Below are 27,190 nucleotides of genomic sequence, written 5' to 3' on the forward strand. Positions count from 1 at the left end.
TGTGCTCAATGGCTCAGAGAGCCATGTGTGAAATTCTTATTATGCTAATTCATTTTCAGGATATCCCTTTCTTAATTTCTGGTCTCTCATTCTAACTTTAAATGTAATCTCATTTTAGGAGAGGTGTAGAGTTTTCTGGTTTTCAGCTTGACATGCAATATCTTCATTTTCTGTCCTCCCTTCCAAATCAAGTCAGCCATCTCTGGGTGAAGTTGCTGGTTTCATAAGGAGCCATAAACTGATGAAACTCTTTACATGTATGATGTTTGGGTGGGACATTTCCAGAAAAGATTGCTACAGACTCTGTTTATTCTTACTCAATGTTTAGCACATTTTTGTGAATAAAATTATTGTGAATTTTGTTGTTTGCTTTTGTCAGTCTTCAGAACCCTGAATTGATTATTTTTCTTCAGTTCTATGATGTTTTTCTAGGAAATGATTTGCTGGCCTCTTTGTTTCACCATAGCTGGGAGGTTGGTCCCCAGATCTTTACATGTCTGGTTCATTCTGATTTAAGTCCTAGTTCATATGTTACCTTTTCAGAAGTCCTCCCTGAATCCTGTTACCCAGGTCACTTTTATCTCGTTTCTTAAAAATTTCCTCCCGCTCTCTTTTGCTGTCTTCCCGGGCTTGTTTTTGTTGTCTGTCTTCCTGCACTTGCCCACTGAGGGCAGGCCCTCTGTGTCTTGCTTATTGTAGTATTATTGGCTGCCGGAGAAGGGCCCAGCAAAGCCAGTGAGTATTTGTGTTAATCGATACGATTCTGTAAGAACACTTAACAGTTTTTATTCAGTTACTGCCATTTTTCATGTAAATGTCATTATTTCTTAAACAAAAATTTGGTGTATACAGATAATCTTGACAATAGTCAAGTGATATTTCTTTGAATATTAATTCCAAGAGAAAAGAAAATACATAGACATATAATAAATATTTTACACTAAATTTTTTTATCTGTCTTGTAAAGAAATGAGTTTTATGTTACTCTCAAATATTTTACCCAGAATAACTCTTACTTATTGTTTCTTATTGAGGAAACAATTAATTGAAAAACTTCTTTGTTTTTATATCACATGTGATTACAGGTTTTATAATATCTTTTTCCTGTTCTCTTAAGTCTTTCTCACTCTGGATTTGTTTGCCTCCAGTGCTTAAACTGTCTTCTTTACCTCTGTGCTTTGCCTGCAGAAATCCCTTAGCAAATGTTAAAAATAAACATTGGTATAAAGAGAACTAACTTTCTTTACTGAAATATTGGAAGTGCTATTTGAAATTTTTATCCTCTCTTTAAGGGTAGAATGTATTTTAAAGGAACAATTTAGAGATTTATTTCTCTAAATCAGTGGGCTTGACTTTCCTTTTATAAATATTCAGCACATTGAGGTTAAATGAGTTTATGTAGCAATGGATGTATTTGTGTAGCAGTGTTCAGCTACTGGACTTAATCCCAGGGGCAAGGAGAGTAAGTAATAAGGGTTTTCTTTTCACTGCAGAGACTGACCTTTTTTTCTTCCTTTTTTTCTCTTTCTTTTTATCTAAGTCTGACCTGCTTTGACCTCATTTATAGAGTAGCTGCTATAAATTTTGGCCTTGATTAATGTTTTATTAGTGTAAATAACATGTAGACCTTTATAGACTGAGACTACAGCATGGGGTTTATCGGACTTGATGGGTATCATTAACAAATCAATTACTTAGGTCAGGCATAAGTAATTGTTTGGTAGAAATGTTTCTCTTAACTTACCTGTTTAATTGATTAGATACTTTCTTTCTATATACACTGTTTTTATAGTTTTAAGTTGAAGTATTTATATTTTTCTTGTAAATAGCAATCCATTTTAAACCCATTTTTTGTAATCACTGACATAATCAAGTACTATTTCTTTGACAGTTTTTACCAAGACAAAGTAAAATATATTAACATATAATGAAAGATTTAAGTTTAAAAAAATAAATTTCCACATTTTGTAAGAACTTTGTTATTTCTGCATCATAATTTTGTTTATGATTATTTTGTGATACATTGAATCATTATCATCACTATCACCTCAGTTAACTTTTCAAATATGTAAATCATTGATCTAAAAGTGTTTTATTGATTCTGAAAAACACAAGTTTCTTTAAACAGTTTTAAATTGTTTAAAGTGTATTAAAGCCTTCTTTTAGAGTGTTTTGTGATTCTGTGGCACCACATTAATAGGAAATCAGAAAGTCTATTCTAAATACCTAGTGTGGTAGGTAACATTATTATGTATATAGGGCTTTGGTTGACTTACTTGTGTACTGGATTTCATTTTATGTTAGTTGCTTTTTCTTTCACCATAAAAATATATTTAACTGAAAAGTGAATTAAAAACTAATTCCAATAGAACTGTTGCTTACATTTTTAAATTCTTTATCAGTGAACCTTAAAAGTCTTTTCTCATTTGGATAAAGGGGTTAGAGTTCATATTTTGCCCTTCTTCTTATTCTTTGTTATCCTTAATCATTTTATTGCTCTCTTCTAAAAATTTCAGTGTCTCAATATTGGTGTTAATTTTGCCAGCAGAAATAGATCCAGTTGCTATGTAGCCTTCTTTCTTCCTGCCAGCTTGCCTGACATCCAGACAGCAAATAGTTTACGTATTTTAAGTCCCTGATGTTGTCCTAGGCAGTGGTGATAGCAGCTCTAGGAGTGTTACTAAGTCTTATAACTTCAGTTGTTTGACTTGTGTTAGAAGGAGCAATGTAATGGATGAATATTGGATATTTTATTTATTTAGATGGTCCTAGTTTTGTTCTTATACTCTCGGATTTTGAAAAATCAGTGCAGATTCCCTATCAGTAAAATTTGTATAGCTTAAAAGGGATCCTGTCTTTGGTACATAAATTTTTAATTTGTCTCCTCATTTACATTTTAAAGTGAAAAACAGACACAATTCCATTGGCTGATCAAGATTTTTAAATTTTTGATGGTAAAGATCAGAAAGGTAGTAGACAGTGGAGGGACTTCCCTGGTGGTTCAGACGGTACAGAATCCACCTGCAATGCAAGAGACCTGGGTTCAGTCCCTGGGTTGGGAAGATCCCCTGGGGGAGGGATTGGCAACCCACTCCAGTATTCTTGCCTGGAGAATCCCCGTGGACAGAGGAGCCTGGCATGTTACAGTCCATGGGGTTGCAAAGAGTCGGACATGAATGAACGACTAAGCTCAGCACAGCAGTAGACTGTGGAACCTAGTTTAAAGTATTAGTGTCTGTTAAAAATTTTAAGATAAAAATTTTCATCTTGAATTTTATAACTTTTAAAATATATAAGTAATTATAAAATGACCTCTGTTTAAACTGTTGGGTTTAGTTTATTAAAAATACATTTTGAGAACTTCTATAGCCTCCTAGGATTTTACTCTTAAACTTGCTACTAGGAGTCTCTCCTTTTTCCCATCCTTGAAAAGCGCAGAAAGGCAGATTATCCCACATACTGTTGGGCACATTGCTTAATTATCCCCTGGGGATAGTCAGTGTCTGCTTATTGAGGCAATAATTCAGACTTGTATCTGAATATGTAAATAGCCCTCATAAAAGACATAATGTTTCTAGTACTAATACACTTGTCTGTCTCTTTGGAAATCAGCTGCTTCGCTTGCTCTTGTGCTTCCTGAACAGTCGTTTCGTAGCTCCAGCATTTCCCTTCACTTCAAATATCATAGAGTCCTAATAAATGTCTGTTGAATAAGTCAGAAGAATGAATGGAAAGCAAGGCAAAGAGGGAGAGAGAGGGAGGAGGAGAAGGCAAAATCATTTTTCATTTTATTCTGACGCTCTTGGCAATTATTTGGGTTACATTTTGATAAACTACAAAGGTATTTGTTGCTCTTAAGTAAACAGATGGTAGGATGTAGGTAGGATGTAGTCTTATCTGAGGTAACCAAAGATATACTTGGAATGAAAGTGGGATTAATTTGTTGGAAACTGTGGAGAGTTTCTTAAAGAGCCATATACTTTCCAGTTAAATTTCTAAAATTATGTGTGTAGTAAGACTCCAATTAAATATTATAAACAGTTGTTTGGCTATGATCTTTGTTCAGTTGTATAGATATTTTGGAAGGTAGAATAATAGGACGTTGTTTCAAAGATATGTTGAGAGTATAGTTTCATCTCCATTTACTGTGGATTGAATTGATGTAGAAATTTGTGTGGGTTATTTAGAAAGAATTGTGTTATTTCCTCTTGAAGATTAGACTATTTAAATTACTGCTTATTATTTTCTACAGTTTAATGGCTTATTAAAGAGGACTAGAATTTTCTCTGCTTAGTTGGGATAAACACATTTTTCTTATTTCATTTCTTCATGTGTTTTGGTTTAAAAGAATCATGTGGTCAAATTATTTTTCACTTTTAATTTTCCAGCTTGATTCCGGTTTTTTGTGGTTAGATTTTAGGCTTGTTTTGTTATGATCAATGTAAAATAATGATGCTGCATTAAAATTATGTTTTTCACTTCCTAAAAATGCTAAATCCTACTAGGTTTAAGGGCTTTACATATTTGGCACTGCAGTTGAGTTTTTTCAGCAAGGCCAAAGTTTATGGTTTTCAGAAAAATGTGTGGATTCAGAATGCCTGTAGAATATGCTTGTGTCTGTATAGAAGTTCACAATCTTACAGATTGTTAAAAACTACAATGGTTTATATATAAATGGAATCATTTACTTTATTAAATGAAAATGAATATAGAAAAAAGAGGCAAATTGGCGGGGAAGGGGGCTAGAAAAAGAAAGGTTAAGCTTTGAGAAAAGTTAAATGAAAATAAAATGAAGACAGAGTTGGTTCACTTCATTCATTCAGAAATATTTATGCATGACTGCTGTGTGCTGGTCTGTGATTTAGGCTCTGGGGGTATAGCAGCAGATAGAGTAGACGTTGCTATGCTCTAATAGTGTGTTTTAATTAACATAGATGATAAAGAAACTAAAATGTTCGTGCTGTGAGAAAGTTAAAACAGAGATAAAGAGAATAGATGCACTGTGGGGCAGAGAATGTTGCAATTTTAAATAAGGTGGTCAGGGTGGAATTTAAAAGGACATATTCCTATGAAGTGAGAAGCAAATACAAAGTGGTGACAGAAGCAGTTAGAACATGGGAGATATTTTGTGACAGAGAAATCCTAAACTGGATTCCAGGTGGGGAGTAAACAGAGTGGTTTTCCTTGTTTCTGCTTTTATTTATTATAAAGCTATCTTCTCTCCCACTTTACATACGTATTCTTGAGAATAAATATTTTATAGTCCTAAGAATTTGTTTCACCTAGAACGACCCCCGTCTGCTTCCATCCTGCCCTGTATCCTACCATGAGCTATTGTTTTAAAATGTTCAGCTCGGGATCATTGTGCAAAGTAAGTTTGGAAAAATAGATTGATATCAGTATATATACATATATGATATATATATATATATGTTATATAAGTATATATATAAGTATATATATTTATGTATATTGATATCAGTATATACATATCAATCGTATATGTATATATGTAGTCTTACCCAAAGTCTAGACTAGTGTGTGTATATATATGTATATATATGTTAGATTTGAAATTTATATTAAGTTATTAAATTTATATTAAGTTCTTAAAGTTTCATGAGAAATAATTTGTTCTTTCTGTCCCAGTTATAGTAAAGTGTATGAATATGTTGTAGTCTTCCTAATAAAGGGTATTGGCCTGCAGAAGTAGGTACCACCTGGACTATTTCTAAACCAAGAAAGATCTAGATTGGCTTTAAATATATATGGAGCCTTTTAGAGAATGTTGAAAAGCTTGTTGAAAAAATAGTTTTGTTGATGATCAGTGTGCTGTTTCTAAACCTTCACGCTCGTGTATTCTATGATGTTGGACCCTTTGTATCTCTTACTCAAAGAGGGCCTGACCTCAGAAAGGAGTAGAAAGAGATCATTTAAGAATTTTTGTGATACTGAATTGTTGAATATGCTGTGTGTGATGTGATCAAAGAGGTGGTTACATGGAAAGTTATGTAATATTTCTGCCATATAGGGCTTTCTTGGTTACTCATACTGTAAGGAATCTGCCTCCAGTGGGGGAGACCCGAGTTTGATCCCTGAGTCAGGAAGATCCCCTGGAGAACGGAGTGGCTCTCCACTCCAGTATTCTTGCCTGGAGAACCCTGTGGACAGAGAAGCCTGGTGGGCTATAGTCCACAGGCTCGCAAAGAATCAGACACGACTGAGCTAACACTTTCACTTTACTACAATATAAGAAGAAAGATTATATTAATAAATGAAAATATATTCTGAGAAGTGATGTTTTATTAGTTGTGATATTACTGAAGGATGACTTTGGAAACAACGTTTTCATCTCAGATTTGGTTCATGACTATTGTTTGTGGTTAATTCTAAAGAAATTATAGTGTAAGAGAGATTTCCAATTCAGACACATTGCTTCCATATTCTCAGTTGTTAGGCTACGGTAAAGTGGTAACTTTCCTTTCCCATCAATAGTGAAGATGTTTAGTAGAGAAAATCTGACAGTCACTGCTAATGGGGGGTCATAGAAAGCCCAGGAAACAGAGCAGTAATATTGGATAACTCTTGGTGAAAATGTGTGTATGTGCTTACCCAAGGTCTAGACTAGTATAATCAGATGTGGACAATGGGCTGTGATGTAGTAATGGGAGATGGTTGTCATCATTATGGTTATTTATTGAGCTGCTAGTGTGAATCTTTCCTACTTGGTCACTTGATAGGGCTGTTTGTTTCCTAGGGCTGACATAAGCAGTTTTTTTCCCTCCTTGTGCTAGAGGTATAAATTATACATAGTTTTTCTTCTTAATATTAATATATGTGAATCATTTTTTGCTCTGCATTTTAGAGATTTAATTTACTAAATAGTAAACCTACTATTTTGAGACTGTTCATTACAATTAGAACTTTAATTCACTTATAATTCTTTGTTGGAAAGATAGTTTTTACAACTGTTAAATAAAATTACAGTTGCTAAATACTGTATAAATTGTATATTTGAGAAAATATGCACACAGATGGAAAATATTTGCCTCTTAGAAAAGCAAAATGCTTTATTCATTTAGATATCTTATTACTTATTTTGTGGAGTCATTTTTGTTTTCCATAATAAAAAGAAAAGTCATGTTTGTGTGTCTAACTTAAATGAGAAGCATGTAGTCAGGGCCTTCTAAAATACTATATTTTAAAATCATTTTGTAAATTATTAAGGAAAATGTATATGCTTCCTTTCTTCTCTGGAGGTAACACTAAATACTTAAGTACATTGTAATCAGATTTTAAAATATTCTTTTAAATGACTAGAGTTAGACAGTAATACTTTTTATTATGTACTGAAAATTTTTGAAACTTAAATTTCTGATGTAGTTGTCTAATTTAAAAGCTCTAGAGTTTTGCTTTAAATTACTTAGATAAATTCAGATACTTGAGAATTTTAAAGAATTGCCACAAACTATCCATTTATCGAATATATGTGATTAAGTACAGCCTACCTGAACACCTCTTAGGTGCTGTGGTTGGTTAAAAAAGAATAAGGAAAGCATGTCTTCTTCAGTCTCTTACGGTCTGATACAGAGGGTAGAGTAACATATGTAGCCGTGATACTGTGTAAACAGCATGGTTCTGAGTAAACAAGTTAAATATCTGCTGTGTATGTAACAACCATTAGATATACGGCTGGCATAAAATAAAGACCATTTAAGATAAAATTGTGCAATATTCCTTAGAGGGAAGGAGGATTCAACTAGCTCTTATGGAAATTAAAATTTTGGGTGTAGAGAAAAAATGAAATAATAGATTTAGGGTGGTTTGGCACTCATTTTCTATCATTCAGTTAGTACTTACTTATTGATTGTAGACTGTGTGTCAGCCGCTTTTCTGGAGCTGGAAGATACAGCTGTGAATAAGACTTTACTGTCATAGAAGAGAGAACAAATAATAAACAAGTTAATGAACAAATAAGGTAATTCAGACAATAATAAATGCTTAGAAGAAAACAATAGAGGATAATATTATGAGAGGGAAGAATTTATAGAGAAACCGATAATAGTGTGTTTAGAGGAGATGTGTGAAGAAGTGACACTTGATTTGAATGAAGAGAAGTAGCTAGTTTCAGATCTAGGTCATAACATTGTATGGTAAGGAAATATCAAGAGCAAAGGCCTTGAGAAGGGAATGATGTTTGTGAATTATTGGAACAAATAGAAGGCCAGAGTGGCTGGAGCAAAATGACTGAGGGAGAGAATGAAAGTTGGAAATGTCAAAAGTATCCAGATTTCCAATCACATAGACCCCTGTGAGTTGTGGTCAGAAGTTTGGTTTTAATTTTGTTTGGTAAAAATATGTTGCAGAGTTTTAAACAGAGTAGTGGCATGATATGACTTAGGGTTTTATGTGTGGTTTTTTTTTTGATGGTGACATTTAAGTAAAATGTTTATTTTTTAGGTTTTAACTTATTTTTAAATGTGGTAAAATATACATAATATAGAAGTTACACTTTACCTGTTTAAAAGTATACACTTCAGTGTCATTAAGTACATTCCCTTTGCTGTGCAAGCATTACGGCTTCCATCTCCAGAACTCGGAACTCATCTCATCTTGCTATCCTGTGCCCGCTCCTCGCTCCTCCCGGCCCCTGGCAGCCACCGTTGTACGTTCGTGTGCAGTGGATTTGCCTCCTCTGTGCACCTCATATTGGTAGAATCTCATAGTACTGTCCTTTGGTTCCTGGCTTCCCCGCTCCCCCCACCTCCGCCCCCCACTTAGCATGGTATCTTCAGGGTTCATCCATGTTGTAGCATGTGTTAGACTTTCCTTCCTTTTTAAGGCAGAGTAATATTTCATCATGTGTGCCCACCCTGTTTTACTTATTCTTTCACTGATAGGCAGCCACTGAGTTTCTTCCACCTTTTGGTTTTGTGTGTAATGCTGCTAGCCCCTGCTTTGGATTCTTTAGGCTGTGTGTGCAGAAGTGGGATTGCTGGGGCATATGACACATGGATGAGCCATATGAAATATAGGTCATATTTTAATTTTTTAAGAAACTGCCATACCGCTTTCCTTAGTGGCTACAGAATTTTACATTTCTACCCACAGTGCAAAAAGGTTTAAATTTCCCTGTATTCTTGCCAACAGTAATTTTCTCGGTTTTTTGATAGTAGCCATCCTAATGGGTGTGAGGTAGTATTTCTTCATTTGGCATTTCCTTAATGTTCAGTGATGTTTAGTCTCTTTTCTGTGTTACTAGTTACTTTATCTCTTATCTGGCAAAATAGCTATTTAGTAGTTTGCCCCATTTTGAATTATTTTTTTTTCTTGTTACTGAGTTATAGGAGTTTTTTTCATATGTATTTTGGTTATTAACCCCTTATCAGGTATATGATTTCCAAGTATTTTCTCCCATCCTGTGCATTGCCTTTTTTACTGTGTTATGTCCTTTGACACATAGACGTTTTAAATTTTGATAGTTTAAAATTTTAAGTTTAAGTTGATGCTTTAAGCTGTAAATTTTTAAGTGGTTTTCCTTTTGCTGCCTGTGCTTGTGGTGCCATATACAAGCATTCATTGCCAGTGAGAGGTTAGAAAGCTTTCACCTGTGTTTTCTTCTGTGAGTTTTATGTTTGTCTGTGTTATATGTACATCTTTAATCTATTTGAGTCAGTTTTTGTACATGGTCTAAAATAAAGGTCCAACCTCATTATTTTGCACATTGTTATCCAGTTTTCTGTACAGCATGAGCTGTGTTTTTAAAAGAATGAATGAATTATGGAGTATTATTATGAATTATAGTCCAGCTTAGTTAGGACTCCACACTTTCACTACTGAGGGTCTGAAATCATTCCCTGTTTGGGGAACTAAGATCCCACAAGCTGAAGGGCACAGCCAACAAGAGGCAGGGTGGGGGGAAGGTGGAGAATGAATTGTGATAGGGTCAGCATATGGAGCAAGAATGGAAGCAGGTATATCAATGAAGATACTCCTGCAATATTTCAAGCAAGAGGTGAAGGTGGTTTAGACTGATGTGATGAGCAGTGGTGATAGAGAGATGGATATGTGATATATTTAAGAATTACAGCAGTAGAACTTGCTTCCATGAGTTTGATTTGGAGGTGAGGGAAAGGTAAATCAAGCAATAATCCTAGGGTTATATTTAAGGGGACTTTGTTGTTGTTTGTTGTTCGGTTACTAAGTCTTCTGCAGGTAAAATCAAGAGTTCTGTGTTAGAAATGGTAAATTTGAAATGCTCGTTGGGTGTCCCAGTGAAGACTTCAGTTTGACAGTTTACTGTGTGGGTGGAAAATACAGGGAACCAAATGTAGGGATGGAGGTATAGGAATCGGCAGCATGCAGGGGAGAGTCTAAAGTTGTTGGATTTATGAAATAATTTTGATAGAGGACCTGAGCTCTGGGAAACTATGGAATTTAGAGGTAGTGCAAGGAGGAGGCACTGGGAAAGGAGACAATGAAGCAGCAGGAGACAAACCGGGAATGTGCTATATGGTATTGAAGAAAATAAGAAAATGGTTTAGGAGCCTTAAGGTACTTAAAACAGTTACCTTGCTACTTGCATGTGGTCCTAACTTCCTGTGTTATACTGTAAACTCCCCGTGGACAGTTTTATGATTATTTGTATTCCTCATATATAGTCGCCTAGAATTGCCTGGCATAAGCAAATGTTTGAACTGTTTATTTGCCGTGTAAGCACTGCTAGTCCTCTACCAATGATCAGGCACTGTTCTATATGCTGGAGATAATAAGGATAATTTACTCAAGGGCAGTGCAATTTGAAATGGAAGACAGATTTGTAAATACCTAATTGAAATGGTGTTATACAGAATGATACAGTATAATAAGGCGTATGTACCTTTGGTTTTTTTTTTGTTGTTCTTTGGAGGGACACCAGATACAGAATCAGAAAAGGTTTTATCAAGTTAAATCCTGAGTTTTGCTTTGAAGGATTTATAAGATAGGCAAGATAGAATAAGAAATGATGTCCTTCCTGGCTGAGAGAATAGTAGGAAGATGTAAAGAAGTATTAAAGTACCGAATGTAAGATGTACAGTCATAGTCAGATTTTCATTTCAGAAAAATAACCCTGTTGAGATATTGGTGAGAATAATGAGATTAATGGTAAGACATTTGATTGGAGGCTATTGTAATAATTAGAGAGCGTCCCAGGTGACACTAGTGGTAAAGAACACGCCTGCCAATGCAGGAGGCTTAAGAGAGGCTGGTTCTGTTCCTGGATTGGGAAGATCCCCTGGAGGAAGAAATGGAAACCCACTCCGGTATTCTTGCCTGGAGAATCCCCACGGACAGAGGAGCCTGATGGGCTACCGTCCATGGGGTCGCAAAGAACTGGACACAGCTGAGTGACTGAGCACACATATTGTAATAATTGAAGCCATGAGGTTGGGCTCCTGAGGCATTGGGAAAAGTGATAGAGAGAAGCAGCTTGAGAGGTCTTACAGTGGTAGAATGGACCATACTTGCTCTACTGAAAGTGGAGAATGATGAGGAAGGAAGAATCAGATACGACTGATATTTCTAGGTTCAGTAACTAGGCAAATAGCAATGATATTACCAGTCAAGGTAGAGAAGGAAAGAATGATCTATGAATAAGGGACTAATTTAATATGTTATATTCCATCCATAAAAATTCTCTTTGATAATGGTACACCATTAAGTAAAATAAACAGTATATAATAAACGCAGTATAGTATGACTCCTTTACACTCATGTACTTAAATATTTATATGCACATATACATATTTCTATATATATACATGCATACCACAGATACCATTTATGTTTTTTTAAGTTTAGACAAATGTAAGGACAGGTGCATAAACTATTAATAGTGGTGTGGCTTATACTGAAAAATGTTCCTGTGTTTCCATTGTTGCTTACTTATTTAAGTGTTGCATCATTGTTTTTTTGTACAACATATATTACATTTATACAAAGCACAAAAAAATACAGTATTACATGTCTTATCTATTTAGATATCTGTGCATTGTGTGCATCTTGAAAAATAATGATGGAAAGGGTGTTTTCTTTTCAGAACGCATTTTTTTCCACTCTGTGACTTCATTCATACTGTTTTCCACAATGACCTTTCCTCTCCTTTGTGCTTTTGCCCTTTATTTAAGGCTCATCTTTATGCTCTAGCTCTCTATTGGTACTTTTTTCCATCTTGAGGAGCTGATAGTTTCCTTGACTTCTACTGAATTATGATAGTACGTGTATTCTTATGCCCTAACTGTATTCATATTGCTTATCTTTGTATGTAACAAATTCCCAGAAATGTTGCACCTTGAAACAACACAAATTTACTATCTTGCAATTTCTTTGAGTTGGCCGTCTAGGCACAGCTCAACTGAATCCTCTACTGTGAGTTTTATAAGCCTGCAGTAAAGGTATTACACAAACTGTGTTCTTCTCTGGAGGCTGGAGTCCTCTTTTACGCTCACATGGTTGTTGGCAGAATTCAGTTCCTTTCACCCGGAGGACTGAGATCCCCATTTTCTTGCTGGCTGATCACTAAGATCACCAAGATCTAATCTTAGAGCCTAGCCCCTTGTCACATGTCTCTCTCACACCATAGCAGCTTTTTTTTCGAAGGCTGGCTGGAGAATCTCTTGTGGACCAAGAGAGAGCTTACATAATATGACATATCACAGGAGTGTGTGTCAATCACCTTTGCTATATCAGTTCAGTTCAGTTGCTCAGTCGTGTCCGACTCTTTGCGACCCCATGAACCGCAGCACGCCAGGCCTCCCTGTCCATCACCAACTCCCGGAGTTCACCTAAACCAATGTCCATTTGAGTCGGTGACACCATCTAACAATCTCTTCCTCTGTTGTCCCCTTCTCCTCCCGCCTTCAATCTTTCCTAGCATCAAGGTCTTTTCAAATGAGTCAGTTCTTCGCATCAGGTGGCCAAAGTATTGGAGTTTCAGCTTCAGCATCAGTCCTTCCAATGAATATTCAGGACTGATTTCCTTTAGGATGGACTGGTTGGATCTCCTTGCAGTCCAAGGGACTCTCAAAAGCCTTCTCCAACACCACAGTTCAAAAGCATCAATTCTTCGGTGCTCAGCTTTCTTTGTAGTCCAACTCTTAACGTCCATACATGACTACTGGAAAAACCATCACCTTGACTAGACGGACCTTTGTGGACAAAGTAATGTCTCTGCTTTTTAATATGCTATCTATGTGTTGTCATAACTTTTCTTCCAAGGAGTAAGTTTCTTTTTATTTCATGGCTGCAGTCGCCATCTGCGGTGATTTTGGAGCCCAGAAAAATAAAGTCAGCCACTGTTTCCACTGTTTCCCCATATATTTGTCATGAAGTGATGGGACTGGATGCCATGATCTTACTTTTCTGAATGTTGAGCTTTAAGCCAACTTTTTCACTCTCCTCTTTCACTTTCTTTTTTTTTTTTTGATACTTTTATTTTTTTATTTTTTCATTTATTTTTATTAGTTGGAGGCTAATTACTTAAAAAATATGGAACGCTTCACGAATTTGCGTGTCATCCTTGCACAGGGGCCGTGCTAATCTTCTCTGTATCGTTCCAATTTTAGTATATGTGCTGCCGAAGCGAGCACTCCTCTTTCACTTTCATCAAGAGGCTCTTTAGTTCTTCACTTTCTGCCATAAGGGTGGTATCATCTGCATATCTGAGGTATTAACAAAGAGGAAGGGACTAGAATAACTTTGAAGTTGCTTGTTTGGGGACTGGAAGGATGGTGTGCCATTGACTCTTTAAATTCAATCAATATTTGAGTGCTGTGAGGCAGTATATTGATGTTAAATTCACGATGTGGTTTTTGATCCCTAGAGAGAAACTTAGAAGCACAAACCAGTATTTCACATCTGCATTCATGAAAGTGGTTGCTTTCTCTGTAGTGTCATAGGAAATTATTCATTATCAGGTTTTAAAATTACACTTGGGATTGTTTTTATCTGTATGTCTGAATGTATACCATTCAATAGCATTTGAAAAAAACACCTTGATGATGTTACCCAAAAATCATAGATAGGACATTTTGTTAACTTCTAAAGTGACTGGTAGATAATTTGGGGATATTGGTGAAAGGTCTGACAGACCTGGAACCAAATTGTAAATAGTGTTATATGAACTTAATAGAGATATTGAGAAAGTGGTAGAAGAGCAGAAAGCCTTTTATTTTCCTTAGACATTTTGTGTTGTCCTTCCTTTTAACCACTGCTTATTGTAAAACCTAAAAGAATGGAGAAATGTGAGGAAGCGGACACAGAGCTGACTTTCTAGAGAAGGGAGACACACCAGTTTTGGTAAAGGGCCAGATAGGAAGCATTTTGGAGTTTGCAGCCCATATGATCTCTGTTTCTACTACTCAGCTTAGTGTAGTATTCCAACATGATTGGGCTTCCCTGGTGACTCAATAAAGAATCTGCCTGCAATGCAGAAGACCCGAGTTCAATCCTGGGTCGGGAAGAGCCTCTGGAGAATAGAGTGGCTACCCACACCAGTATTCTTGCCTGGAGAATTCCCATGGACAGAGCAAGTATTACACAACTTAATGTAGTATGATAATACGATGACAGCTGTAGATAATAGTTCAACAGATGAGTATGCCATAGCTTTGTTCCAATAAAACTTTATTACAGAAATAGTCGATAGATAGGCCTGATTTGTCTCATGTGCAGCAATTCCAGTAAGTCTGACCTTGTTTTAGGTAACTGACAGTTTGATATATCTTCTTTCATATTTTCTCCAAATCATATTATACATAATAGTCTTCAAAAATTTTCCACTTAATAATATATTGTGGAAAAACTATTCTTTTATCTCATTATGGACTTCCCAGGTGGCTCAGTGGTAAAGAATCCGCCTGCCGATTCAGGAGATGTTCGTTTGATCCCTAAGTTGGCAAGATACGCAGGAGGAGGACATGGCAACCCACTTCAGTTATTCTTACCTGGAAAATTTCAGGGACAGAAGAGCCTGGTCGGCTAAGTCTGTAGGGTCACGAAGAGTAAGACACTAATGAGTGACTGAGTTCGCAAGCAGACATGCTATTGCATAATATGATTGTATATTTTTGTTTTTTCCAGTTTTTCACTTTTAATATATTATAGGGAACTCCTTTGTACACACACACATCTTTTTGCATCTGTGAGAACATATTCATATGACAAGTTACTAGGAGTGTAATGACTGCTTTATATCAAAGCCTCTGCATATTAAATTTACATTTTTTATAAAAACAGTTGCAATAAAGCGACAGAAGAACCCTATGTAGTGTCTGTAGACATGCCATTGGTGATAACTGTTGGGTCTAGCTTTATAAGTGGGCATTATCTAATTGCAGTTTAGCTACTCTTGCTATTTACATAAAAAGCATAATTCTAGCCCTGACCATCCTGTCTTTCCAATTCATTTTAAAGAACGGAGTTCAGAAGACTTTTACTTAACATATTTCAGAAGTCTTCCTATTTATATGAATGAATCATTCTGTTGGTATTTGATAGGTGAGTGGTATTATGGAAGCATTTTCCAACACTGAGTTAATTGTTCATATTTTCAAGGTAATTCTTTGCAACATTTAAATATGTATGATCATTACTAATGTTCCTTGTGAATCATTATATGGAGAGGTCTACAGTAGCACCCAAGTTAATTATCTCTTAAACCCTTGACTTCTGTTAACCATTAATCAGTTAAAAAATATTTGTTTTTTACAAGATGGTTTATATGTATGTATTTTTGATGTACCTTTGCTTAACACTAATTTTGTTGTACATAACAGTAGTCATTTCTTTTAGATATTCTTTAATATCTTATATAAATACTCCACTACTTAAAAAATTTCATTTTATTTTTAACGGGAATTTGATAGTTGCTAGTGTTTGGCTTCCCTGGTGGCTCAGATGGTAAAGTGTCTGCCTATAGTGTGGGAGACGTGGGTTCGATCCCTGGGTCAGGAAGATCCTCTGGAGAGGGAAATGACAACCCACTCCAGTACTCTTGCCTGGAAAATTCCGTAGACGGAGGAGCCTGGTGGGCTACAGTCCATGGGGTTGCAAAGGGTCAACACGACTGAGCGACTAAACTAGTATTTAGCTAAAGTTGCTATAATCATTCTTTGAAATATATTTTGTGTTTATGAGAGTCTGAGTTTCACATCCTTGCCAAAATTTGATACTATTTTTGTAAATATAGTGAGTTGTAGTATTTTTTTATGGTGTTACTTTGTATTTCCCTGATCATTAATAATCCTGAACACCTAAAAACCTTTTCATGAACTTATTTGCCATTTGGAAATCTTTTGTCCATGCGTTTTGTGTAGTTTGGTCCTTTTTATTATTGTGATTATTGCCTTTTCTTTCAGATGTAATTTCCTTGTTTACTATAAGTATTCTAAATATAATACTTTATATTTGGTAAAGTATATAATACTAAGCATAAATATTCTTCCTTTCTTAAGTTTGCCTTTTAATTCTCTTAACGCTGGCTTTGTTGCTGTTGTTTGGTTGCTCAGTCATGTCCGACTCTTTGTGACCCCATGGACTGCAGCCTGCCGGGCTTCCCTGTCATTCACCACCTCCTGAAGCTTGCTCAAACTCATGTCTGTTGAGTCGGTGATGCCATCTAACCATTTTGTCCTCTGTTATCCTCTTCTTCTGCCTTCAGTTTTTCCCAGCATCAGGATCTTTTCTGATGAGTCAGCTTTTCTCATTAAGTGGCTAAAGTATTGGAGCTTCAGCTTCAGCATCAGTCCTTCCAATGAGTATTCAGGACTGATCTCCTTTAGGATGGACTGGCTTGATCTCCTTGCAGTCCAAGGGACTCTGGAGAGTCTTCTCCAACTCAACAGTTCAAAAGCATCAATTCTTCAGTGCTCAGCTTTCTTTATGGTCCAACTACCACATGCATATGTGACTACTGGAAGAAAACCAAAGCTTTCACTATATGGACATTTGTCGGCCAAGCAGTATGCTGTCTAGGTTTGTCACAGTTTTTCTTCCAAGGAGCAAGCATCTTTTATTTTCATTGCTGTAGTCACCATGTGCAGTGATTTCGGAGCCCAAGAAAATAGAGTTTTGGTGAAGTAGAAAATATTAGCTTTATTACTTTGCCAGGCAGAAGGGGACAGAGTGAGCACCTACCCTGGAAAACAGGTCATGTCCACACCTGGGAGGAATTGGCGAGGGGTTTTATAGCAGTGGTTCAAGGTTTGGGCTTGGTTCAGTGGTTCAGTAGTTCAAGGCTAAGACTAGGGTTTGTGGTGGGCCTGCACTCCTTTCATTTGGTCTCAGGTAACCTTTTGAAGAGCTTCTCTGGTTCCTTTAATCTGGCCTCAGGTGGTCTTCTCTGGAATGAAGAATCCTTACATCATCCAGTTGTTGGCTAGAGCTCAGAGATATTGTTATGTGTCTCTCTTGAGGGGAACCAGGACCTTGCCTCAAGGCTGCACTATTGTTTCTTGGCTGTTTTATCTCTGCATCTCTTCCCTTCCTTGATTAGCAGCTGTTTGAATCTGCAGTTGGGGACTCAAGGAAGGTCAGGGAGGGTAGAGTCTGTTCCCTACAAAGAACAAGGGCAGGGAAAGGCTTTCATACCCAGAAGCTCCACTGAGTCCTGCTTGGTTTCACCATGAAACTTTAGTATTTTGGTTTTCTGTAAGTTGGCTTTCATTCTTTTGGTGTTGTCTGTTATTCTACCTCATCATTGGTGATTTCAGAAACTTCTGGAGTATTTTTGATTTTCAATTAGAGAAATTAGAGATACCAAGGGAACTTTTCATGCAAAGATGGGCTCAATAAAGGACAGAAATGGTATGGACCTAACAGGAGCAGAAGATATTAAGAAGAGGTGGCAAGAATACACAGAAGAACTCTACCAAAAATATCTTCATGACCCAGATAATCACGATGGTGTGATCACTGATACTCACCTAGAGCCAGACATCCTGGAATGTGAAGTCAAGTGGGCCTTAGGACACATCACTACGAACAACGCTACTGGAGGTTATGGAATTCCAGTTGAGCTATTTCAAATCCTAAAAGATGATGCTGTGAAAGTGCTGTACTCAATATGTTAGCAAATTTCGAAAACTTCGCAGTGGCTGTTCTGCCCAATGTCTGAATCCCTGAGCGGGAAGAGAGAGCTTCCAAGACAATGCAGTTTACAAACAGGGAAGTTTATTACTGACTCGAGTCAGGGCTTTCTGCTGCAACCAACACAGTGGCACAAGGTCAGAAAAGCCTTGAGCAGAGGCTGTTATCCAAATTTATAAGGTATGCATAAGCGGTTAGTAGCTGGCTTAAGCGGATTGGTTACATGTTTGCAAAGCAATTTTATTGGTACAAACTTCCGCGGGCTTTTTTCAAACCTGGGCATTCGCGGGCTTTTCAGCTCTCCCTTTGTTTCTTACTGGGCGCATATTGGCTGGCTCCAGGTTACCTGATGGGGGTAGGGAATCTTATCATTTCGGGGGAAGTCAAAACTTAGGTCCAGGCCGCCTGTCATGGTATTAAGCCTGGCAGCCTCACAGTGGCCACAATACAGGAAAAGGTCAGTTTTCATCCCAATCCCAAAGAAAGGCAATGCCAAAGAATGCTCAAACTACTGCACAATTGCACTCGTCTCACACACTAGTAAAGTAATGCTCAAAATTCTCCAAGCCAGGCTTCAGCAATACGTGAACCATGAACTTCCAGATGTTCAAGCTGGTTTTAGAAAAGGCAGAGGAACCAGAGATCAAATTGCCAACATCTGCTGGATCATTGAAAAAGCAAGAGAGCTCCAGAAAAACATCTATTTCTGCTTTATTGACTATGCCAAAGCCTTTGACTGTGTGGATCACAATAAACTGTAGGAGCTGGGAATACCAGACCACCTGACCTGCATCTTGAGAAACCTATATGCAGGTCAGGAAGCAACAGTTAGAACTGGACATAGAACAACAGACTGGTTCCAGATAGGAAAAGGAGTACGTCAAGGCTGTATATTGTCACCCTGCTTGTTTAACTTATATGCAGAGTACATCATGAGAAATGCTGGGCTGGAGGAGGCACAAGCTGGAATCAAGATTGCTGGAAGAAATATTAATAATCTCAAATATGCAGATAACACCACCCTTATGGCAGAAAATGAAGAAGAAGACTAAAGAGCCTCTTGATGAAAGTGAAAGAGGAGAGTGAAAAAGTTGGCTTAAAGCTCAACATTCAGAAAACAAAGATCATGGCATCCAGTTCCATCACTTCATGGCAAATACATGGGGAAACAGTGGAAACAGTGTCAGACTTTATTTTTGAGTGCACCAAAATCACTGCATATGGTGATTGCAGCCATGAAATTAAAAGATGCTTGCTCCTTGGAAGGAAAGTTATGAGCAACCTATATGGTATATTAAAAAGGAGAGATATTACTTTGTCCACAAAGGTCCATCTAGTCAAGGTGATGGTTTTTCCAGTAGTCATGTATGGATGTGAGAGTTGGACTCTAAAGAAAGCTGAGCACCAAAAAATTGATGCTTTTGAACTGTGGTGTTGGAGAAGGCTTTTGAGAGTCCCTTGGACTGCAAGGAGATCGAACCAGCCCATCCTAAAGGAGATCAGTCCTGGGTGTTCATTGAGATGGGCTGATGTTGAAGCTGAAACTCCAATACTTTGGCCACCTGATGCAAAGAGCTGACTCATTTGAAAAGACCCTGATGCTGGGAAAGATTGCAGGCAGGAGGAGAAGGGGACGACAGAGGATGAGGTGGTTAGATGGTGTCACCGACTCAAATGGACTTGGGTTTGGGTGGACTCCAGGAGTTGGTGATGGACAGGGAGGCCTGGCGTGCTGCGGTACATGGGGTCACAAAGAGTTGACTTGTCTGAGTGCCTGAACTGAACTGTTGATTTACAATGTTATGTTAATTTCTTTTGTAAAGCAAAGTGATTCGGTTATACATATACATTTATTCACTCTTTAAATTCTTTTCTCATATAGGTCATTAGAGAGTATTGAGTGGAGTGCCCTGTGCTATACAGTAGTCATTGCTAATTTTTATTTTACCTATAGTAGTGTTTATATTTCAACACTATATTATTGGGGATTGAATTTTGGAAATTGTGTTTAATATTGCAGGAAATTGTATTTAACAGTCCTTAGATGATTACATTTTCCTCTGGGAGGATTTCCTTTTGATTTTTGATTAGTTGTTAGATTGCACGTCCTCAGTCATATATGACCCTTTGCACTAGGCTCCTCTTTCCTTGGAATGTCTCAGGCCAGAATACTGGAGTGCTTTGCCAGTTCCTCCTCCAGGGGATATTCCTGACCTGGGGCCTGAAGCTGCATCTTCTGTGTTTCCTTGTGTTGGCAGGTGTATTCTTTACCACTGAGCCACCTGGGAAGCCCAGTAGTTAGGTTAGGTGCTGATTATATTTAGACTGGGGTTTCCCAAGGAGCTCAAATGGTAAATAATTGACCTGCAATGCCAGAGACCTGTCTTCAATCTCTGGGTCAGGAAGATCTCTGGAGAAGGGAACGGCAACCCACTCCAGTGTACTTGCCCGGAGAATCTCAAGGACAGAGCAACGGCTTCACAGAGTTGGACTTGACTGAGTGACTAACACACATATATTAAGACTGAGCTGATTCAAAGCTGGAGTTTTTAAAATCTCTGTTAGAGTTTGCCCTATTTACAGTTCACCTCCTTTTAGCTAGCAGCCCTTCTAGGCCTTCTGAAACTCAGTGTCTACTACATGAGTAGTCCACTTCCAGTATGAGTCTGTGACCTACCATGAGTGTATTACATCTTTCTTTTTGGTTTTTTTTCTTCTCATTCTATGAGATTCTGAAAATTTTCTGTAGTTTTTTCACTGCTAGTTAATCTACATGCACCTAACCATGATGTTGTTCGACGGTCTGTTTTAATGTTTTGGGGAACAGGTCTTTTATCTGTTTCCTACAGAATAGTTCTCCTTCTGTAAGCCTGGGTGAACCACTAGGATCCCTCCACCTTTAAAGGTTATAAAATTCAATTTTTATTTCCCTAGTGCTTTAAAACTTATAACAGCTATATTTAGCTTCTCTCTTCCCGCATGTGAATAGCAAATGTGTCAACAGGAAAAGTCATGCTGAACATCTTCTCTGGGATCCTGGCTCCTTAATCTTGGCTACCTTGGAAGCTCTCCAGTACCTTAAAAGGTTAAAACATAAATTTAATCTAGCATTTTCAGGTGCTTTTGTTGGATATTTAGTTTGATAAAAGCTAATCTGCTGTTACCAGAAAGATCACTCTTTGCTGTTATGTTTTTCATTTATTTAGTGTGAAATAATAGTCCTTCATTTGTTATGATGCCAGAAAAAGACAGTACAAGTTCCTCCCTCTCCCAAATAACAAAATACACCACCTTTGAGCAATGGAAAATCGTATGTCGTGTGGATGCATTTATTTATGTGTCAATGTTCATCTCTTCATAGGTTGCTTAGCCAAACAATGAAGGATCATCTAGTAAGAGTAGCAAATGAAGCTGAATTTATCCTGAGCAGGCAGCGAGCAGAGGATATTCACAGACACGCGGAGTTTGAGGTAGGTTAACCTCTGAGTGATCCGAGGAAGTTACCTTTTTAAAACGTTAATCATAGGAAACTGGGGGGTAACATTGTAGCATGGTCTTAACAATCATGTGTCATGAAAAAATTAAAAATTTATTTGTGAGGGTATCATGGTGGATTCTGGAAAGATAGTGCAAGACTCTGTAGTCTTGGCCAGTAAAGTAGATTAGTGAACGACTCTTGCTCTTCTGTATGCAAAGTAGAGCTGGTTTACTGGAAATGAAAACCCGTGTGTTAGATGAAATCTTTCAGGTTTCTAGAGAGAAGCTGGACAGAGGCATGACGTTTCTTTACCCCTGAGGTTGCTGCGGAGGAGATGAAGGCGCGTACAGCTTTCTTCCTGACTTCTTACAGGGGGGTCAAGTGACAGAGCCATCCTGGGAACAGTGCTTGTCTCGGCACTTGCTCCTGGTTTTGTGGAACAAGCATGAAATCATAGAGAAAATTCATGGTGTTGTAGCTATATAAATTACAAAAATTCACACCTAAGGTGAACTAGAAAATTTTACAGGAACATTTGCTAAGAATTGGGAAAAAAAAGCGCAGCATCTGGGGTTCTTTCTAACATGTTAAGAACAGATAATTCAAATGTTTCTGATATTTTTCTGATACATTAAAAATAATGAAAACTTTTTCAGGTTCATTTCATATACCTATCATTACATGAGAAAAGACACTGGAAAAATAAAACTCCAGAAGACCAATTTTACTTAAGGACATGGGCACAAAATTCTAACATAATCCAACAGTGTAATGAAAGAACCATACAACTGACTCTTGAATAAACAGGTTTCAATTTTGTGGGCCCACTTATCTGCTGATATTTTTCAGTAGTCAGTACTAGAGTACCACACAGTCTGCAGTTAGAGGAAATGACAGATGTGGAGGAACCTTGGGTATGGAAGGTAAATTATATTTAACTCCATGTAGTTCAAGGGTCAGCTATATAGTGTGAACCCTTATAATTTATTCATGGACTCCAAAGATGGTTTGGATAATATTAAGGTATCTACCTACAAAATAAATCAACCAATTAAAAATTGGAAAATCATATGAAAATATCAATAAAGGTAGAAAAAAGCATATTATAAATTTTAGTATTCAGCCCTAATGAAGCTGTGGGAAAAATGTTCTTCAGAAAACAATTTAAATATAATGACCATTTGTTGTTTATTTGCCCAGTTGTGTGAAATTCTTTGCAACCCCTTGGACCTGACGTGCTAGACCTCCCTGTCCCTCACCATCTCCTAAAGTTTGCCCAAGTTGATGTCCATTGTGTCCATGATGCCATCCAGCCATATCATCCTCTGACGCCCTCTTCTCCTTCTGCCCTCAGTCTTTCCCAGCATCAGGGTCTTTTCCAGGGGGTTGGCTGTTCGCATCAGGTGACCAAAATGCTGGAGCTTTAGCTTCAGTCTTTCTAATGAGTATTAAGGGTTGATTTCCTTTAAGATTAACTAGTTTGATCTCCTTGATGTCCAAGGGAGTTTCAGGAGTCTTCTCCAGCACCACAGTTCTAAAACGTCTGTTCTTTGGCATTCTGCCTTCTTTATGGTCCAGCTCTCACAACTCTACATGACCAGTGGGAATCCCATCACCTTGACTATATGGATCTTTTTGGGCAGAGTAATGTCTCTGCTTTTCAACACAGTGTCTAGGTTTATCATAGCTTTCCTGCCAAGATCAATTGTCTTCTGATTTCATGGCTGCCTTCACCATCTGCAGTGATTTTAGAGCCCAGGAAGAGGAAATCTGTTACTGCTTCCACCTTTTCCCCTTCTATTTGCCATGAAGTGATGGGGCCAGACGCCATGATCTTAGTTTTTTAATATTTATTTTTAAGCCAGCTTTTTCACCCTCCTCCTTCACCCTGATCAAGAGTCTCTTTCATTCCTCTTTGCTTTCTGTCATTAGTGTCATATAATCCACATATCTGAAGTTGTTAATGTTGCTCCCGCCTATCTTGATGCCAGCTTGTAACTCATCCAGCCTGGCATTTCTCATGATGTGCTTAGCATATAGGGTAAACAAACAGGGTGACAGCAGACAGCCCTGTCTTACTCCTTTGTCAATTTTGATCCAATCAGTTGTTCCATACAGAGTTCTAACTGTTGCTTCTTAACCCACATACAGGTTTCTTAGGAGACAGGTGAGATGGTCTGGTATTCCCATCTCTTGAAGAGCTGTCTACAGTTTGTTATGATCCACACAGTCAAAGACTTTAGTGTAGTCAATGAAACAGAGGTAGATGTTTTTCTGGAATTCCCTTGCTTTCTCTATGATTCAGCGACTGTTGGCAATTTGATCTCTGGTTCCTCTTCCTTTTCTAAACCTAGCTTAGACATCTGGAAATTCTTGGTTCCCGTACTGCTGAAGCCTAGCATTCAAGGTTTTAAGCATGACCTTAAAGCATGGGAGATGAACACAGTTGTCCAGTGGTTGGAGCATTCTTCAGTACTGCCTTCTCGGGAATTGGGATGAGCATTGACCTTTTCCACTCTTGAGGCCACTGCTGGGTCCTCCATGTTTGCTGCCATCTTTAATGTAACCCCTTGTTGGCCTCATCCTTTCGGGGTCTGAATAGCTCTTCTGGAGCCCCACTGCATCCATTAGCTGTATTAACAGCGGTGCTTCCTAAGGCTCCCTTGACTTCTCTCTCCAGAGTGTCTGGGTGACTGACCACACCACCATAGTAATCTGCTTCATTAAAATCTTTTTTGTACAGTTCTTTCCATTTCTTCTTGATCTCTTTGGTGTCTTCTAGGTCACTACCATTTCTGTCCTTTATTGTGCCCATCTTTGAGCAAAATGTCCCCTTGATATTTCCAGTTTCCTGAAGAGAGCTCTGGTTTCCCCTTCTGTTGTTTCCTTCTGGTTTTATACACTGTTCATTAAGAAGGCCTTCTTGTGTCTCCATGCTGATCTCTGAAACTCTGCATTTGGGTGGATGTACCTTTCCCTTTCTCCCTTGCTTTTCACTTTTCTTCTTTCTTCAGCTATTTGTAAAGCCTCCTCCGATAACCACTTTGCCTTCTTGCTTTTCTTTTTCTTTGGGGATCGTTTTGTTTACTGCCATTTACTAAATATCATTTGAAATGTTTAAAGCTGTTTCTATTAAAATCAGGCAAAAAAAGAGTGATTGATACCTTCTGTTAATAATATTTAACAAAAACTTTTTGATATTCTTGCAAGTGCAAGATACTGTTAATATGAATGTTAGATAAGAAAGAAATAGCACTTTCAGGTCACTAATGCTATGATTTAGGAAAATCTAAGGGATTCTTGAACATTTTTCTACCAGAATTAAGTGGGACTTCATTAATTTTATTGGATATAAGATAAATATGCAAAAAATTAATAGATTATCTTTTGACCAGCAAGCAGTAGCCAGTTAAGAATGGAAAACAGAAATATAGTCTGTATACCGTTAAAAATTCTATGTTGGGTTGAATTCTCTAAAAAATAAACAGTTTTTTGTAACAAAAATATAAAATCTCGTTGATAAAAAACTAAATATAAACTACTGGAGAGTCATTTCACACTGGGTGGTAGATCTTTCTCTGTGTGTGGTTGAGAGACATACAGTGACAGAGGTGTAGAATCCTTCTTTTATTTTGAAATAATTTGAGATTTACAGGAGAGAGATGAGTAGTACAAGAACTACTCTTCACCATTCTAAATTCTGCAGTTTTTTAAATTCACCACAGTTGCTTCTGTCCTCTTTTTCTTTTCTGAATTTGAGAATAAGTTGAAGCCATAATAAACTTTTACTTGTAATTACTTCAGTGAGAATTTCCTATGCACATCCTTCATTGTCATCTTGTACACTTATCAAGTCAGAAAATTAATTGTTACAATGCTATTATTTAAATATAGACATTCATATTTCCCCAAATATTTTCATGTTTTTTATAATCCAAGAGATTATTGCCACAAAATTTTTTCAAATTAATATGTAAATTCAATAAAGTAATATTAGCATATCATTCCATTAGAATAACAGAGTATTTAAAATTTAAATATCCCTTAAAAGATATCTAAACATCAAAAAACTTCCCCATATTATATTTGGATATGTAAATATCCAGTTATATTTATAAAAGGTTTTATAAAGATTATATATTTATATTTATAAAAGAAATGCATGAATATATCATTGAGAGTTATGAAATAAGAATGTTGAGGATATACTTGACTTCCCAGATAAACAACACTAATTAAAACAATACTATAAAAAAATACAAAAATTTTTCCAAGTGGAGTAAAGATATATAAGATGAAAGATGACCTAGTTAATATTTTAGAAAAATATTTGGAAAACTGCAAAAGTGGAACTGAAGCATATGCAAGAATTCTATAACCAAGACATGTCACTTTAGAAAGAATAGAATGTTTAGAAAGAATAGAATAGGAAAATGTTTATTACTACATTTAATGTTAAGTTGAGGAAACATGCAATCAGTCATGTGGGAGGACATGATGGAATATGGAAAGACTGATAAATCAACATTTACTATCTTAATTGTTGTTGTTTAGTTTCTGAGTTGTATCCAACCATTTTACTACTCCATGGAGACTGTAGTCTGCTAGGCTCCTCTTGAGATTTCCTAGGCAAGGATATTGGACTGGGTTGCCATTTCCTTCTCCAGGGAATCTTCTTAACCCAGGGATTGAATCCACGTCTCCTGCATCGGCGGGTGAATCTTTACCACTGAGCCACCTAGGAAGCCTTACTGTCTTAATAATTCTCATGAAGTGATAAGTGAAAAGTTGACCCAATAGGCACATGTTCAGAGGATATGAATAGGGTTTTCACAGAAGAATGTAAGTTACCAGTAACATATAAAATGATAATCGGATCATTGTATGTTTACAAAAACATTCAAGGAAATGTAAATGAGATTAATCATGATATCACTTCTCTAGTCTCTGACTAAGAGAAAGTAAGAGTCATAGCTAGTACTGTTGAAGAAGATAGGGTTGATGAGATGGGCGATGGGATTCTTTGTTTTTTGCAGTGGAAATGTACATTTTTAGTATTATAGTATGGCAATATGGTCATAAGTTTTTTAGTAATAATTGTATGGATGCGTGTACACACACACACACACACACCCATTTACCCAGTAACCCTATTCTCTATATATATTTGTAAGAAAAAAAGTAATAGTGTATAAGCATAGATATATAAGGCTGCTTATTGCAGCATTGCATGTAAATGTAACAAAATTAAAACAATGGAAAAACAGATGGAAAAGTTTCTTTACCAAAAGAATCATTTTCTCAATGAACAGGATATTAATAAATTATAAAAGGATGAATAAGTTGATGGCATTTTTTTTTAAATAAGAGCTTCATTTATAACTTGCTAAAAATTGCATATTTCAGTTCACAGTCTGCTATGAAAGCTGAGGACCTGAGTCCTCTCATACTTCATTTTTTATCAACTTAATGTTTGAAGTTGTATTCTATTTTTAATAGAATATGTAACACTCATGTATCGTAACCACAATTCTGACAGTACTTTAGTATTTATAGTATATTTAAGTAAATGCACTACTCTACCCC

At 36.9% G+C, this 27,190-nt stretch overlaps 1 protein-coding gene and 1 non-coding gene across 6 annotated transcripts in view; one reads left to right on the forward strand and one right to left on the reverse strand.

Moving 5' to 3' along the window:
* Nucleotides 1-27,190, forward strand: part of LRBA (LPS responsive beige-like anchor protein) — a 720,084-nt gene that overhangs the window by 248,569 nt on the left and 444,325 nt on the right. For all 5 annotated transcript variants that reach the window (XM_070474768.1, XM_070474770.1, XM_070474771.1 and 2 more), the window contains exon 36: nt 21,488-21,596. In XM_070474768.1, the coding sequence (XP_070330869.1) occupies nt 21,488-21,596 (109 nt within the window). The remainder of the gene's footprint in view (nt 1-21,487; nt 21,597-27,190) is intronic.
* Nucleotides 13,522-13,628, reverse strand: LOC139037936 (U6 spliceosomal RNA). Its single transcript, XR_011490874.1, has one exon. It is a non-coding gene; the product is annotated as a U6 spliceosomal RNA (small nuclear RNA).

Source organism: Odocoileus virginianus, chromosome 12, assembly GCF_023699985.2.
Source record: "Odocoileus virginianus isolate 20LAN1187 ecotype Illinois chromosome 12, Ovbor_1.2, whole genome shotgun sequence".
Taxonomy (NCBI): Eukaryota; Metazoa; Chordata; class Mammalia; order Artiodactyla; family Cervidae; genus Odocoileus; species Odocoileus virginianus.